At 40.5% G+C, this 12256-nt stretch overlaps 1 protein-coding gene across 3 annotated transcripts in view; it reads right to left on the bottom strand.

Annotated features, from left to right (window-relative positions):
* The window catches only part of USP3 (ubiquitin specific peptidase 3), a 37308-nt gene that overhangs the window by 14791 nt on the left and 10261 nt on the right, over window positions 1-12256 (bottom strand). For 2 of the 3 annotated variants that reach the window (XM_077918963.1, XM_028707220.2), the window contains exons 2-7: window positions 9317-9377; window positions 8706-8837; window positions 3884-3967; window positions 2674-2755; window positions 1116-1198; window positions 514-627 (exon numbers count right to left, since the gene is read on the bottom strand). In XM_077918963.1, the coding sequence (XP_077775089.1) occupies window positions 514-627; window positions 1116-1198; window positions 2674-2755; window positions 3884-3967; window positions 8706-8837; window positions 9317-9377 (556 nt within the window). Of the gene's footprint in view, window positions 1-513; window positions 628-1115; window positions 1199-2673; window positions 2756-3883; window positions 3968-8705; window positions 8838-9316; window positions 9378-9681; window positions 9903-12256 lie in introns of those variants that run through there. The other variant, XM_077918962.1, reaches the window with a different exon arrangement.

Raw genomic sequence — 12256 nt, 5'->3', positions numbered from 1 at the left:
GTCAGCGTCGTATGAGACTCTTAATCTCAGGGTTGTGGGTTCAAGTCCCACATTGGGCAAAAAGTTTCCTGCACTGCAGGGGATTAGACCAGATGACCCTTGTGGTCCCTTCCAACTCTACAATTCTATGATCCTTTGCAAGATGCAAATGGAACAACCATATGGAACAACCACACACCCCAGCATTACAGGCTGGATAGCTCAGTGGTTAGAGCATGGTACTTATTACGCCAATACACAGGGTATTACTGATACCCACATAGTATAACGTCTCACTTCCTGTGCTACAGGTGGAAACAGCTTAGTAGTTAGGGCGTGCTGCTGTTAATGCCAAGGCTGCAGGTTTTGATCCTCATTTTGATCACCAGCACATATTCTTGTGTGCTGGGTGGTTGAGCTAGATGACCCGGGGTCCCTTCCAACTCTATAGTTTTATGGAAGGATACAGAAAAACACTATGTATGCTGTTTGTATATATATGTATATAGGCATACATGCTATGTTTAGACTTACATGCTGTTATCCCCTTGGCTTCGAGTATGGTAAGTTCTCCGGCCTGCAGTCTTCCCATTCCGAAGCTCCACAGCCGGCAGTTCTTTGAAGTAGCAACAGAACTGCTGAATGTTACTGTTGAAAGAAAGAGATGTGAACCAGAAATATGTACCAAGAGGGACAGAAAAGAAACCAAAGGATTTAACTGTTTTCTTTGTAACCCAGCAATGAATAGCTTTAGGGCAGCTATAAAGCGCACACACAGATGTAACTTGAACATTCTACAATTGCCTCTCAAATACCTGCATGTTAACACACTTGAAATTAAACTGCACAGTAAGAGGTCGGTCTTACGGATCCTCTTTTCAAACATCACAGGGAGTTTTATTTGCAAATATATTACAGGGTTTTGTCAGTTTTAGATATGCCACTGGTGGGAACGCAAACTGACATAAATGGAGCTGCAAAACTTGCTCTTATGGGTGTAGAGAGACCTTTCAGATGCAAATATTTTAGCCTCAGTGAAATGTCCTACTCTCTCAATACACCACAGGGTGCACAATAACACTTAGCCTAGAAGCCAATTACAGAAGTGGGATTTTTAAAAATAAAGCAATGAGTACCTGAGTGACTGAAGAATCGCATTCATGAAACATGTGTTACCCAGATTCCGAAGGCCTGTAGCACACAGGGCTGTGGTGCTTCCCTGTGAACCAGAGACATCAAGGCAAACAAGTCATCTTACAAAAGGCTATACATCATCTTCCATCCACCTGCTTTCTTTGAAACAGAGGGCTACATGCCTACATCAAGTTTTAAAAGTATTACATATAAATACTCTCATCCAATAAGAGTGTGCCACACAGAATTCAGAACACACAGAATGATAGATTCAAGCCAAACCCATAAAGCTTTAACACAGCTTGTAAAAGGGCTGTCACAAATTGCACAAGTGTGCCCACCAGAGGAACAAAGCACCCAAATTTTCACACCTAATTCCGGCTGGGCTGAGACCACCAGTGACCCAGATAATAAATAAATAAGATAATAAACAAAAAAATAAATTAATAATAATACTTCTCTTATTAGGTCCACTTGTGCAAGCAAAATAGTATTTATTCTTTATTAATATTTTTGATTCTGCATGTAGCGTAGGCTAGGTTGAAAGCAGGATATGCTGTTCAAGGTCACATGGGGGAGCTTTATGCTAAAAGCATGGAATTATTTTATTTGTTATGTCATTTGATCTCTTAGCTAGCTTGGGTTCCCTTAGGAAATTATGCAGGGCAGAATTTTAGAATGAATGAGTGAATAGATGCTGAACCCAGCTTTCCTCCAGGCCATGTCTGGGAAGCTTGCAGCCAAGTTGCATCCAGTCCAAAGGGCTCTCCAGGCCTTATCAGACACCACAGCCTGCTCTAGGCTCCCTGAGCAAGCAGAGGCACAGTGCCCAATTGCACAGGCAAGTGCAAGACTCAGCAAAGAAGCCACAACAGCGACAGCAGCAGTGAGAAGATACTGTAATGGTTCTTGCATTCCCTTCCCCTTATCAGCAGGATCACATGCACTTGGTGTTTCTACTGCTTTTGCAAGCAGCTGGGACAAGAAAGCTGTTCCCTCTTTTCTCCATGACTAGCAAGTGCATGAAGGATTTCATTTGCCCTGTTTGGGCAAGTACGAGCACCAGCAAAGAAATGAAGGCTGCCACAGTTCTACTCTAGCCTGCAGCATTAAGAAATCTTGGAGTTGGGCGAGAGAGAGAGAGAGACTTTTAAAAAGACCCCCGCAGGTCATTAATTCACAAGAAAAAAATCAACTGGGATCTCTATTAATTGACTGGCCACCTGGTGAGTCAATGACCTTTGATAGAAAAAAGATTGTCATCCTTGTCTCCACATGCTCAGAACAGAATGGTAACTCAAGATCAGGTACGACTTGCTTCAAATTAAAAATATTTTGGGCAGTCAGAATAGTGACCTCTTTGGAGGCTTTGGTATTTAAAACTAGATAAGGTAATGAGCCTTTTTCAATACACAATTAAAAGTATGTGCACCACCAACACTGGAGTGTCACTCAAGAACAAGCAGGCAACAGTATATTAGAAAGGTATGCTAACAGCCCAAGACATTTACTAAATGAGCGCCACTAATGAAATCTGCTCCAAAATTATGTTGTACCTACATTTATTTTTAACAATTTGCTGTTTAGGGAGGAGTCTTCCAGAAGTTTTCTTTTCCTCTGTCGGTCTGCCGCAAAAGCTGAACTGTAGTAAATGAATAAATTGGTTAAGACATATTAATAAATCTAAAGAGAACACACCAAATATACCGTATTTTTTGCTCTATAAGACTCACTTTTTCCCTCCTAAAAAGTAAGGGGAAATGTGTGTGCGTCTTATGGGGCGAAGGCAGGCTGCACAGCTATCCCAGAAGCCAGAACAGCAAGAGGGATTGCTGCTTTCACTGCGCAGCGATCCCTCTTGCTATTCTGGCTTCTGAGATTCAGAATATTTTTTTTCTTGTTTTCCTCCTCCAAAAACTAGGTGCGTCTTGTCGTCTGGTGCGTCTTATAGAGCGAAAAATACGGTAATCTTGGCCACAATGTCTTGACAACTCTTTAGTCACATTTGCAATGATTCCTTTACATACAACAGTGAGACTGATCATTGGTTATAGAAGTTATAATACAAAATAGTCATCTTAAAATAATTTCAGAGCACACACTCAAATCTATTCTATTTTCAATAGCATGCAATTATAAAATACCCAAATTAATCTGATTAGGTTATGCTACAGCAGACACCCTTGAGCATGCCCCAATTAGAACTAAAATTTCTGATCTAAAATAACGAACTCCACTTTCTTGATCAAAGGCTACTTGGTAGAGTATCCCCACAATAGTCCATCTCTGCTCATACAAGCATTGTTCTAAACATGAAACTTAAGCTTGGCAAAGTAGTCAACTGAAAGTATGCTACATCTGGAACCTCAACAGACTTCCATCAATGGACTCCAGGCCACCAGCAGGCTTTTGCAGTTAAGCTCACTGTGGTGACAGGTGTTTGGCACCACTAATGCAGCACAGGGGAAGGCCAACCCACGTATGGATACAGTACACCAGGAAGTTCTGCTATGCAAGGCCCACAGAAATAAACAGCAACTATACAAAACCAGTGTGCTCTTGCACAGCTCCTATTTATTACGGTGAAGCCTACACAGGAGAATTTCCCAGTGGATTTTGTTCCATGTCAATTAGCGTGCCTCTAGATTTTCAGCATGCACCCATGCTGTCCTTTCACATACAAAGGACAAACTACTAAAAAGGAATGGCATCACAATGCTAAACGAGCAACATCCACTTTCAGAAAGACACATATAAGTATATAGCTTACTTTTCCAAATTTTGGAGGTGCTCTCGGACTTTCTGTACCAGGCCAAGCTTGGTATCATTGACCACGAAGTCATCACAGCGATAACTGCAGTAAGAACACATTAATCAGCAAATGGACAGACTTTAGCTCAGCCATACCACCATGAGACTTATGTTGAGCAAATATGGGTTTCTTGAACTAAACAGCAAAAAGTTAGGTGCTAAGAGAACTAAAATGCAAACTGTATTCACCACCTCCTTTCAGATGAAGAGGTACAGAAATTGTCTAGCCCTTATGATCGAAGCAGGCTGCATTGAAAAAGGAAGCAAGCAAGTACAGGAGAGGGGGGGATATATCCTCACCCGCATGGCAGAAGCAGTTTTCCTATTCACAGTTCCTATCAGCCAGCTATGCCCACTTCCAGGATACAATAAGCGGCATGGAGATCAAGCAGGGCACTCTTCCATTCCCCATCCCTGTTTGCCATATGACTAGACTATTTAGGGATTGTTGTGGGGGTTTCCCCTTAGGTTTTTGGGTTTTTTGGGGGGGAGCTCCCTCAAGCATGCCAATACTTTCAACACTCACTACCAGAGTTTGTTACAGTCATACCTCGGGTCAAAGTAGCTTTGGGTTGAGCATTTTCGGGTTGTGTTCCGCGGTGAGCTGGAAGTAACGAAGCACGTTACTTCCGGGTTTCACCGCTCACGCATGCGCAGACGCTCAAAATGACATCACGTGCATGCGCGGAGGGGGGCAAATCGTGACCCGCGCATGCGCAGACACGAGTTGCATTCGCTTCAGGATGCGAACAGGGCTCCGGAATGGATCCCGTTCGCATCCAGAGGTACCACTGTATTAAGAAGATGAATACAAGTTCAAAGTATATATTTCCTCTTAACTAAAAGTGACTGCTCCAAGGGTGGATCCAATTTGGTCCTCAATTGCATTTTCCTCAAACCACACACCCCTGATAATGTCAGTGCATGAGAGAGAGGATAGGGTTTAATCTTACACTGGCTGTGTGCAGTGTTAGAAACTGAGATATGAAAGCTAGGAGCTAAACAGCACCTTAAGCCTATGTTATGGGAGCAACAATGGAATGTCTAGGCACACTTTTTCAAATGGTCTATTCCTTCCCCTGCCCACCCACCCCCTAATATACTTAAGAGGGTCTCTTCTCCAGTCTTCAGAAAGTAGCTGGAAGTGGGGAGGCAGAAAAAGGTCCTCCTTTCCTTCCACTCTGCAATTTTAATCTGACATTTTAGGCACAGTACTGCGCCCAGAGCTCAGAAACTGCTCACACTAATTAAATACCCTGTTGCAAAATGCACCTAGAACAATGAAGTTTCGAACACTCGCTGTTTGATCCTGTTTCCAGCAGGGAACAAGATCCTGCAGCCAAACCAGCAGGATTTAATCCTGCATATCAGCCCGCAGGAGCTACTTCAATGAGGCTTTTCCAAAGGCTTTAAGACAGCTCTTCTGCTCCTATTTGCTCAGACAGCAGTGACTGTCTTAAAGTGGTTTGCCAAACTACTTTCTGAAGTTGTCTCTCTCCCCATCTTTACGCATCACTAGAGAGATGTTTACAGGAGGGGAAACTACTTCATAGAGCCACTTGGTTGCAGGTTTACATAACTTAAGAACATAAGAAAAGCCTTCTGGAATAGGCCAATGTCCCCACCAGTCCAGCATTCTGTTCTCACATTGGACAAGCAGCAGCCTTTTTGGAGAAGAAAATGTTTGAAGCTGCACTCTCACAATCAGGGCTTCAAAGGGAAGCATCACTCACCTGTCAACTTTGGCCCACCTGGATTAGGAGAGATAAAGAACTGGCCCTCCTGGCCAGAAAATGTTTCCCACCCCTGGACCACTCCTACACTTCAGCAGCTCAAGAGTGCAAAAAAACTCTACTGCTGTCACATTCCTAAGCAAGAGATGCAGTCGTGAACAATCAGTACTGACTCTCAGCACCATGCAGCAGGCCTGCCCTACAGGCGACACCCGGAGTTGGCAGTACTAAACACAATGGCATGTGCTGCTCAGTATGCTGCCACTTCAACCGTTTACAACAGAGTACTTCAGTCATTTAAGAGACTTTTTCATTATAAAAAGGGAGGCATCCAGCACTTGGGGGTGCAGAAACAGATTTATAAAAATATAATAGGTATATTTTTAAAATGGAAAAGGTTCTCAACACAAATTCAAGGAAACATTCCAGTATCTGATATCACTTTCTGCTTGTTCCTTCCCTGCAATATTAGCTTATATCCATCCTTACCCTATAATGCCCCTTATGAGATCTCACTAACTGTCACCTGCATGAATCATGATTACATTTTTTGTGGAATTAAGCATCAATTGACAACATTTGTTATCTGCAAAATTCAATCTAATATGACCACAAAAATTTACTTCTGCTTCTGCAGTTTTCCATTCCTTAAATAATAATAAAAAAAGCCAGAGTGGAGGCCATGTTAATCTCTTGCAGCAAAAACAGCCAGGCAGCTATATGGTACCTTAAAGACTAACAAATTTTTACTGCATAAACTTTCATGGATTAAAACCATTGTATCAGATGCATTCAGAGTTACCCTCAGTTACACATATAGCAGACGGAGGTGGAGGTGGAAATCAGTTATCTTTGCTTCCAATTCCACATCCACCCCCGGCCACCACTACCATGAGTATACATTTCTGTAAGGCAGGATAAGAATCTGATGGTGTAACTCTAGCCTATGGAAGCTCATATCAAAATAAATCTGCTAGTCTTGAAGGTACCACAAGAAACTTGATTGCTTTTGCTTTTAAAAAAGGTTATTGTTTTGTAGCTCAAATTCTAATGGATTGCATATTTAAAGTACAAAACTTTACATATCTCAATACAATATTTTCTCAACATTAGAGCTAAGCATTAACCATTTTAGTGAGATAATGGGATTAGAAATAATACTACATCCGCGATCTATATTCCTGCAATTAATAAGAGTTTTGGTACAGTGCAGCTATGACTAACCTGCTAACTGCAATTCTGCTTTTGTTTCTGCTTACACTGCTGGCTTTTCTGTGATTATAACACTACGAAGTACATAGCCTTAGCTTCACAGCAGAAAGAGTGGTTAAATATAGGAAGGGCTCAACACCTCTGCACACTGTTTCTGCTGGAAAGGGGAACAACCACAATTGCACTGTGTGTTGAAAGCCTTTGAAAAAGTCAAGAAATGACTGCAAATCAAACAAGAGGAGATGAAAGTACAGCAAATCAGCTACTAAATACAAGGTTCAAAATCCCCTTTAAAGACCTATCTGGAATTCTAAAAACAAAGAAACATTACTGAAATGCTCATCTTGCTGGCCGCCACCACCCCAGCAATAAGGATTAGTTTCAACAGCTCCACACACCAATTTGTTTAGGACCAAAAGTTAGGCTGGAGTGCATAATGAGCTGGGTAAGTGAGATTAAACTGTACTTTTCAGAGAGCTGGAACATTAAAGTTGCATTTTTGCTGTGTCATCAAGAGACATTCTCTATGGCTGCTGTACAGCTGTGAACTTCTTTCATTGTATATTTTCCTCAAATTCTGAGCCCAAACATGGTTTCAAGGAATGGTATCCTTTCTGTTTTGGTTGGCTTCTAATGGCTATAGTTAAACAGATATGTGGTATTTTAATCCAGTATAATACTTCCCTGGAGCTTACAAAGCAAGCCATATGAATGAAGACAGACTGAGTTAACTGGGTATGTTTAGCTTAGTAAGTGAGGCATAGGTAGCCTCAAGGGAGGTGAGTGGGATGGGAAGAGGACAGCTGCTTTTAACTCACAAGTCAGGCTTATAACATCTCACTGACAACATGAGAGGAAAAGGCCCAAGAATGCTGCTATATATATAGCATGTTGGCAACACTGTCATACCCACAAAGGGTTGACTGCTATCAGCATGACCCATAACTACACAATATGCCCCCACCATGTAAGGAAGATATACACATTACCCAAAGAGTGGAAGCAGTCCAAGAACCACACCAATCCTATGCAAATTAGGCTTTCACCAAAAAAAGGGGGGCAGTTTGGATAGCACTCACACTGCCATAAAATTTGGACATGTGAAGATTCAGGACAGCTATGTATGCAAGCATACATGCACTCATGTAAGAGATAGACCTCAAACCATACTTGACAAAGACCTGATTGAGATTGGAACAAGACATTGGCTCTCCTCACACATTCATAATGCTGATTTACAAGTCTAGAAGACGCCTCCAATGAGGACACTCCCTCGCCTCAGATTTCTGGGTTTTGTCCTTCAAGACAAAATTGCAAACCTTGATTCAAACACCGGTTTGAACTGAGGTAGTGTTTCTCCTTGAATTATTTCTTAAATTAACTCTACAGTGGTTTGCAAAAAAATTCCTTCTTTCAGCTGGCCTTTGGCTTTATATATCTCTTCTGCAAAAGGGTGAGAAAATTGAAATGAACTGGGCAAAAGGTTATTCCATACAGGTGAAGGTTGCTGCTTTCATTATTTACCCCAAACCCTCAAGATAAGATGGGATGAACATAGAAATAAAAAACAAGGAAACTGTTCAACTTGTATAGCGTAGTGGTTAAGAAAATCAGTTGTAAGCTAGGAAGTCCCAAGTTCAGTTCTTACCACCACAGGGCCTGAGATAAACCACCATCTCAGTGTACACCTACCAGCTGCTATATTGGCATAATTCTGGCCTATCTCGTAGGACTGTTGAAGGTATTGCCAAGATAATGTGAAGCACTCTCAACAGGCATAAAGCATTAAATATAAACTACAACTACTAACTGATGATATGCCTTAAAAAACCTTACCAGTATGTACTGTAACTACTGCAATCCATGCACACTGTGTGTTGAATCTTCTCTTGCTTTTCTGTTTTCTTGTGATTAGCTAATGAAACTTGGGCCTCTTCATAATGTTTCTTTGCATGCCCATTCACATATCTGAAAGGAAGAGGGGAAAGATAGCAAGTTCTCAAGAGCCTCCTTTTCCAAGATAATGCCTAGCGCATCTCAAACAAGCATACTTTATGAACAACAGCAACAGTATCAACTAGGTTGGGCTGTTGAATGTTAAATTACTTGGCAGATTCTAAGTGCAGATACCCAGTAGGTTTTGGAAGTCTTCCAACAGAATAAGCATACATTCACCTTTGTACATTTTTAACGGCCTTTTTATGGTTTCAGTCCAATAAAAAACACCAGAAACTCTCAGATAAGAGACTTTTTTTAAAATACTGCCCAGATTTGTTTCCTGCTTGGCAGGGGGTTGGACTCTATGGACCTTGTGGTCTATTCCAACTCTATGATTCTATGATTACCTGTCATTTTAATTGAAGAGAAAAACTCTAAGTCTTCTCATTCTAAAACATGTTTTACCTAAATATATGATTTCAGGAGGGGTCAAATGTAGATATACCCACCTTCCACAGTGGACACTTGAACAAGTCAGGCAGATCCAAGGACTTTTATTAGATCGGCACACTGTTGAGCATGAAAAAATAGAGAAGTTGAGTTAAACAGACTGTGTGGTGTGATCACATAAGCCAGTTTTTTGAGTTACAAATATCTCTTTTTCAGAAATAATATGAAATACAACATTTCTCACAATGATGTTTATACAACATCAACTGATTGGTAGCAGGTAGCTCCTGTATAGAGAAGGAAGTTGACAGAATAAAAGTGGACAGTATATGAGAGTTGGAGAATGGGTGGATTATTTTAAAATGTAAACATATATTTTCCATCAGTATTTTTCTCACAATCATATGTTCTACATTTTACTTACTTGCATCATAATATGAACACTTGTTTTCTGACATGATCCTGAACTGATCTACTGTATTTTAAATGTGTTAGAAACTCAGGTATATAAAGCTAATCACCAAATGGCGCCTTAAATGGTTACAATTGCCACAACAGAATGTCTAGGTGCCATTTTTTTGCAGTGAAATTTATATCATCATCATCTCTATACAGCTTTATATTTTAAATAAAAAATCTCAAAGCAGTGTACACATTAAAACATCAAATAAAACAATCCAGAATTTTTAAAAAATCAAGCTTCAAGGAAAATATTTCAGATCCTTTTCTCTAAGTGCCATTTTGCTTTCCCCATATTTATTTACCCCATAAGTACAGTCATACCTCGGAAGTCAATCGGAATCTGTTCTGGAAGTCCATTCAACTTCCAAAACGTTCGGAAAGCGTGGCTTGAAGCCCCATTGGACATTCGGGTTCCATTCCAAAGAACGTTCGCAAACAGGAACATTCAGTTTGGAAGCCAAAACGTCCGAGTACCAAGGCGTGCGACAACCAAGGTATGACTGTACTCTAGGAAGCCAGTGTGGTGTAGTGGTTAAACTGTTGGACCAGGACCTGGGAGACCAGGGTTCAAATACCCAGAGTCATGAAGCTCACTGGGTGACCAGTGACCAGTCAGTCACAGCCTCTTAACCTGCCTCACAGGGTAACTGAGGAGGGGATGAATCATGTGCTCCTTGGAGATAAAGGTGGGATATAAATGCAATAAGTAAGCTATTCTGCTTACCTACTTAAGAAAGCTGGAGGGGTCAGCCAGATGGAGATGTCAGTCGCCAACCTGGCATCCAGAGATCTCCACATGGTCACAATTGGACCCATGCAAGTCACAAAATGCACCTGGCAGATTTCGAACACTAGTTAAACTGGATACTAAATCTTTACTGGTCTGAACCAGAACCAAACTGGAACATCTACAATCAGCAACTGAACCAGAACCAAACTAAAAAATGGAATGCTTTCACTTGTTTATTATAAAATCCTGTTATGTGAAGCACTGAGGTGCAGTTGGCACGATGCACTCCACTTATAAGTGTGATTAGAACCAACTTCCAATTTATTGGAAAGAAATCAGAAACCAAAGTAAGCAAACCATATGGTAAAGATCGGATGCCATACATTTCTAAAGAGGGCAGTCTGTTCTGCAGTGATTGGGATAAGGATTAGTGGGTAGTCAGTAAGGATTTTCCACTCCTGCTTTGATTGATTTGAAGATCTGAGTCACTCACTTTCCTGATGTACTAAGTACATTAGAAAGGAAGAAACAGCTCATTTTGCACTAATCACAATCTCCAATTTAACTCCAAAGCCAATCCATGAGGACCGCAATACAGTGGCCATCACTTGAGATTCTGAAATCACAAATTACAATTACTAATTTTGAGTATGAGGAAAAGGTCAGCGACTTCCTTCACAGATAAAACAGTGGTTTCCAATTAGCTAATTATTGAGGATCCCCTATTTTTCAAAAGCTAAGCCAGAGACTTTTGAAACTTTTGATAACTCTATGGTAGCTGCCTGTGCAAAGCAATTTTTTAAAGAATATGTGGGGTAGCTCCTAATAAGCAAAGATTTTAAGTATGCTAAAAAGACCATAAATTTGTGATATTTCCACACAAAAATGGCAAATATTTAGTTGGGGAGAGACAAATTTGATTTTATCAATGTTTGTACATGTGAACAAATTCTGACATTTCTAGGAGCTTCTAAACCATTCTTCTTCTTCTTCTTCTTCTTCTTGCTGTTGTTGAGAGAGAGATGCCTCCCGACAAAATGTTAAAAACACTAAACCTAAATGTGATGGGAGAAATCATGCCTCTTTTTGTCCCAAACAATTCCTTCAACATCTGGTTCTGTATTTCCAATTTTATTCTCAAATCTGGTTCAACATCAATATCAAACCAATTTTACAAAATCAAAGCTCTTCTTTGTGTGAAAAGGAGAGTCTTTATACAGCTCACATTAAAGAGAAATAAACAGAACTGTTCTGCAAGTTTTAGCTAAAGTGTCTACAACAGCAATTACCTACAGTTTTACCCAGCTGTATTTTTAGAATGGCCTCAAGTATTATGAAAGACATTCATATAGGAAGGATTTGCCCAAAAAGAATCTGAGATGCCATAAGGCCGTCTGAAATGAGTCATATGTCTCTTTTCTTCAACATCCTGTTAATTTGGGAATGTGGAAACTATATTTGCCATTGCATAACAGAAAAGGGAGAATAGTGTTGTTTACAACTTTGTAACTTGAAGTGAGTTTGCAATGCTTGTTCCTTATTTACACAATGGGCACAGCCATTCCCTGCAAAGAATTAACTGCTCTATTTTTAAAGAGCAAAATATTTCACCCTATAAACAACATTTAGTCTGCCCCTCAGTTGGCTCCCTCCTTTCTAAGCTTTAGGTGAGCTGTTGAGATCTTTTTATTCTGCTTAGCTTTTCATTTGCTCTTAAGTTTTTGACCATTTTATTCTGCTTCTTGAATGCATTTGTTTGATTGTGTCTCAGCTGGTTTTGTTGCAAGCTACTTTGGGGCATATAAAC

The sequence above is a fragment of the Podarcis muralis genome, chromosome 14 (assembly GCF_964188315.1).
Source record: "Podarcis muralis chromosome 14, rPodMur119.hap1.1, whole genome shotgun sequence".
Taxonomy (NCBI): Eukaryota; Metazoa; Chordata; class Lepidosauria; order Squamata; family Lacertidae; genus Podarcis; species Podarcis muralis.
Note: the sequence above shows the minus strand (reverse complement) of the source record. Positions and strands in the feature narration are given on the sequence as shown.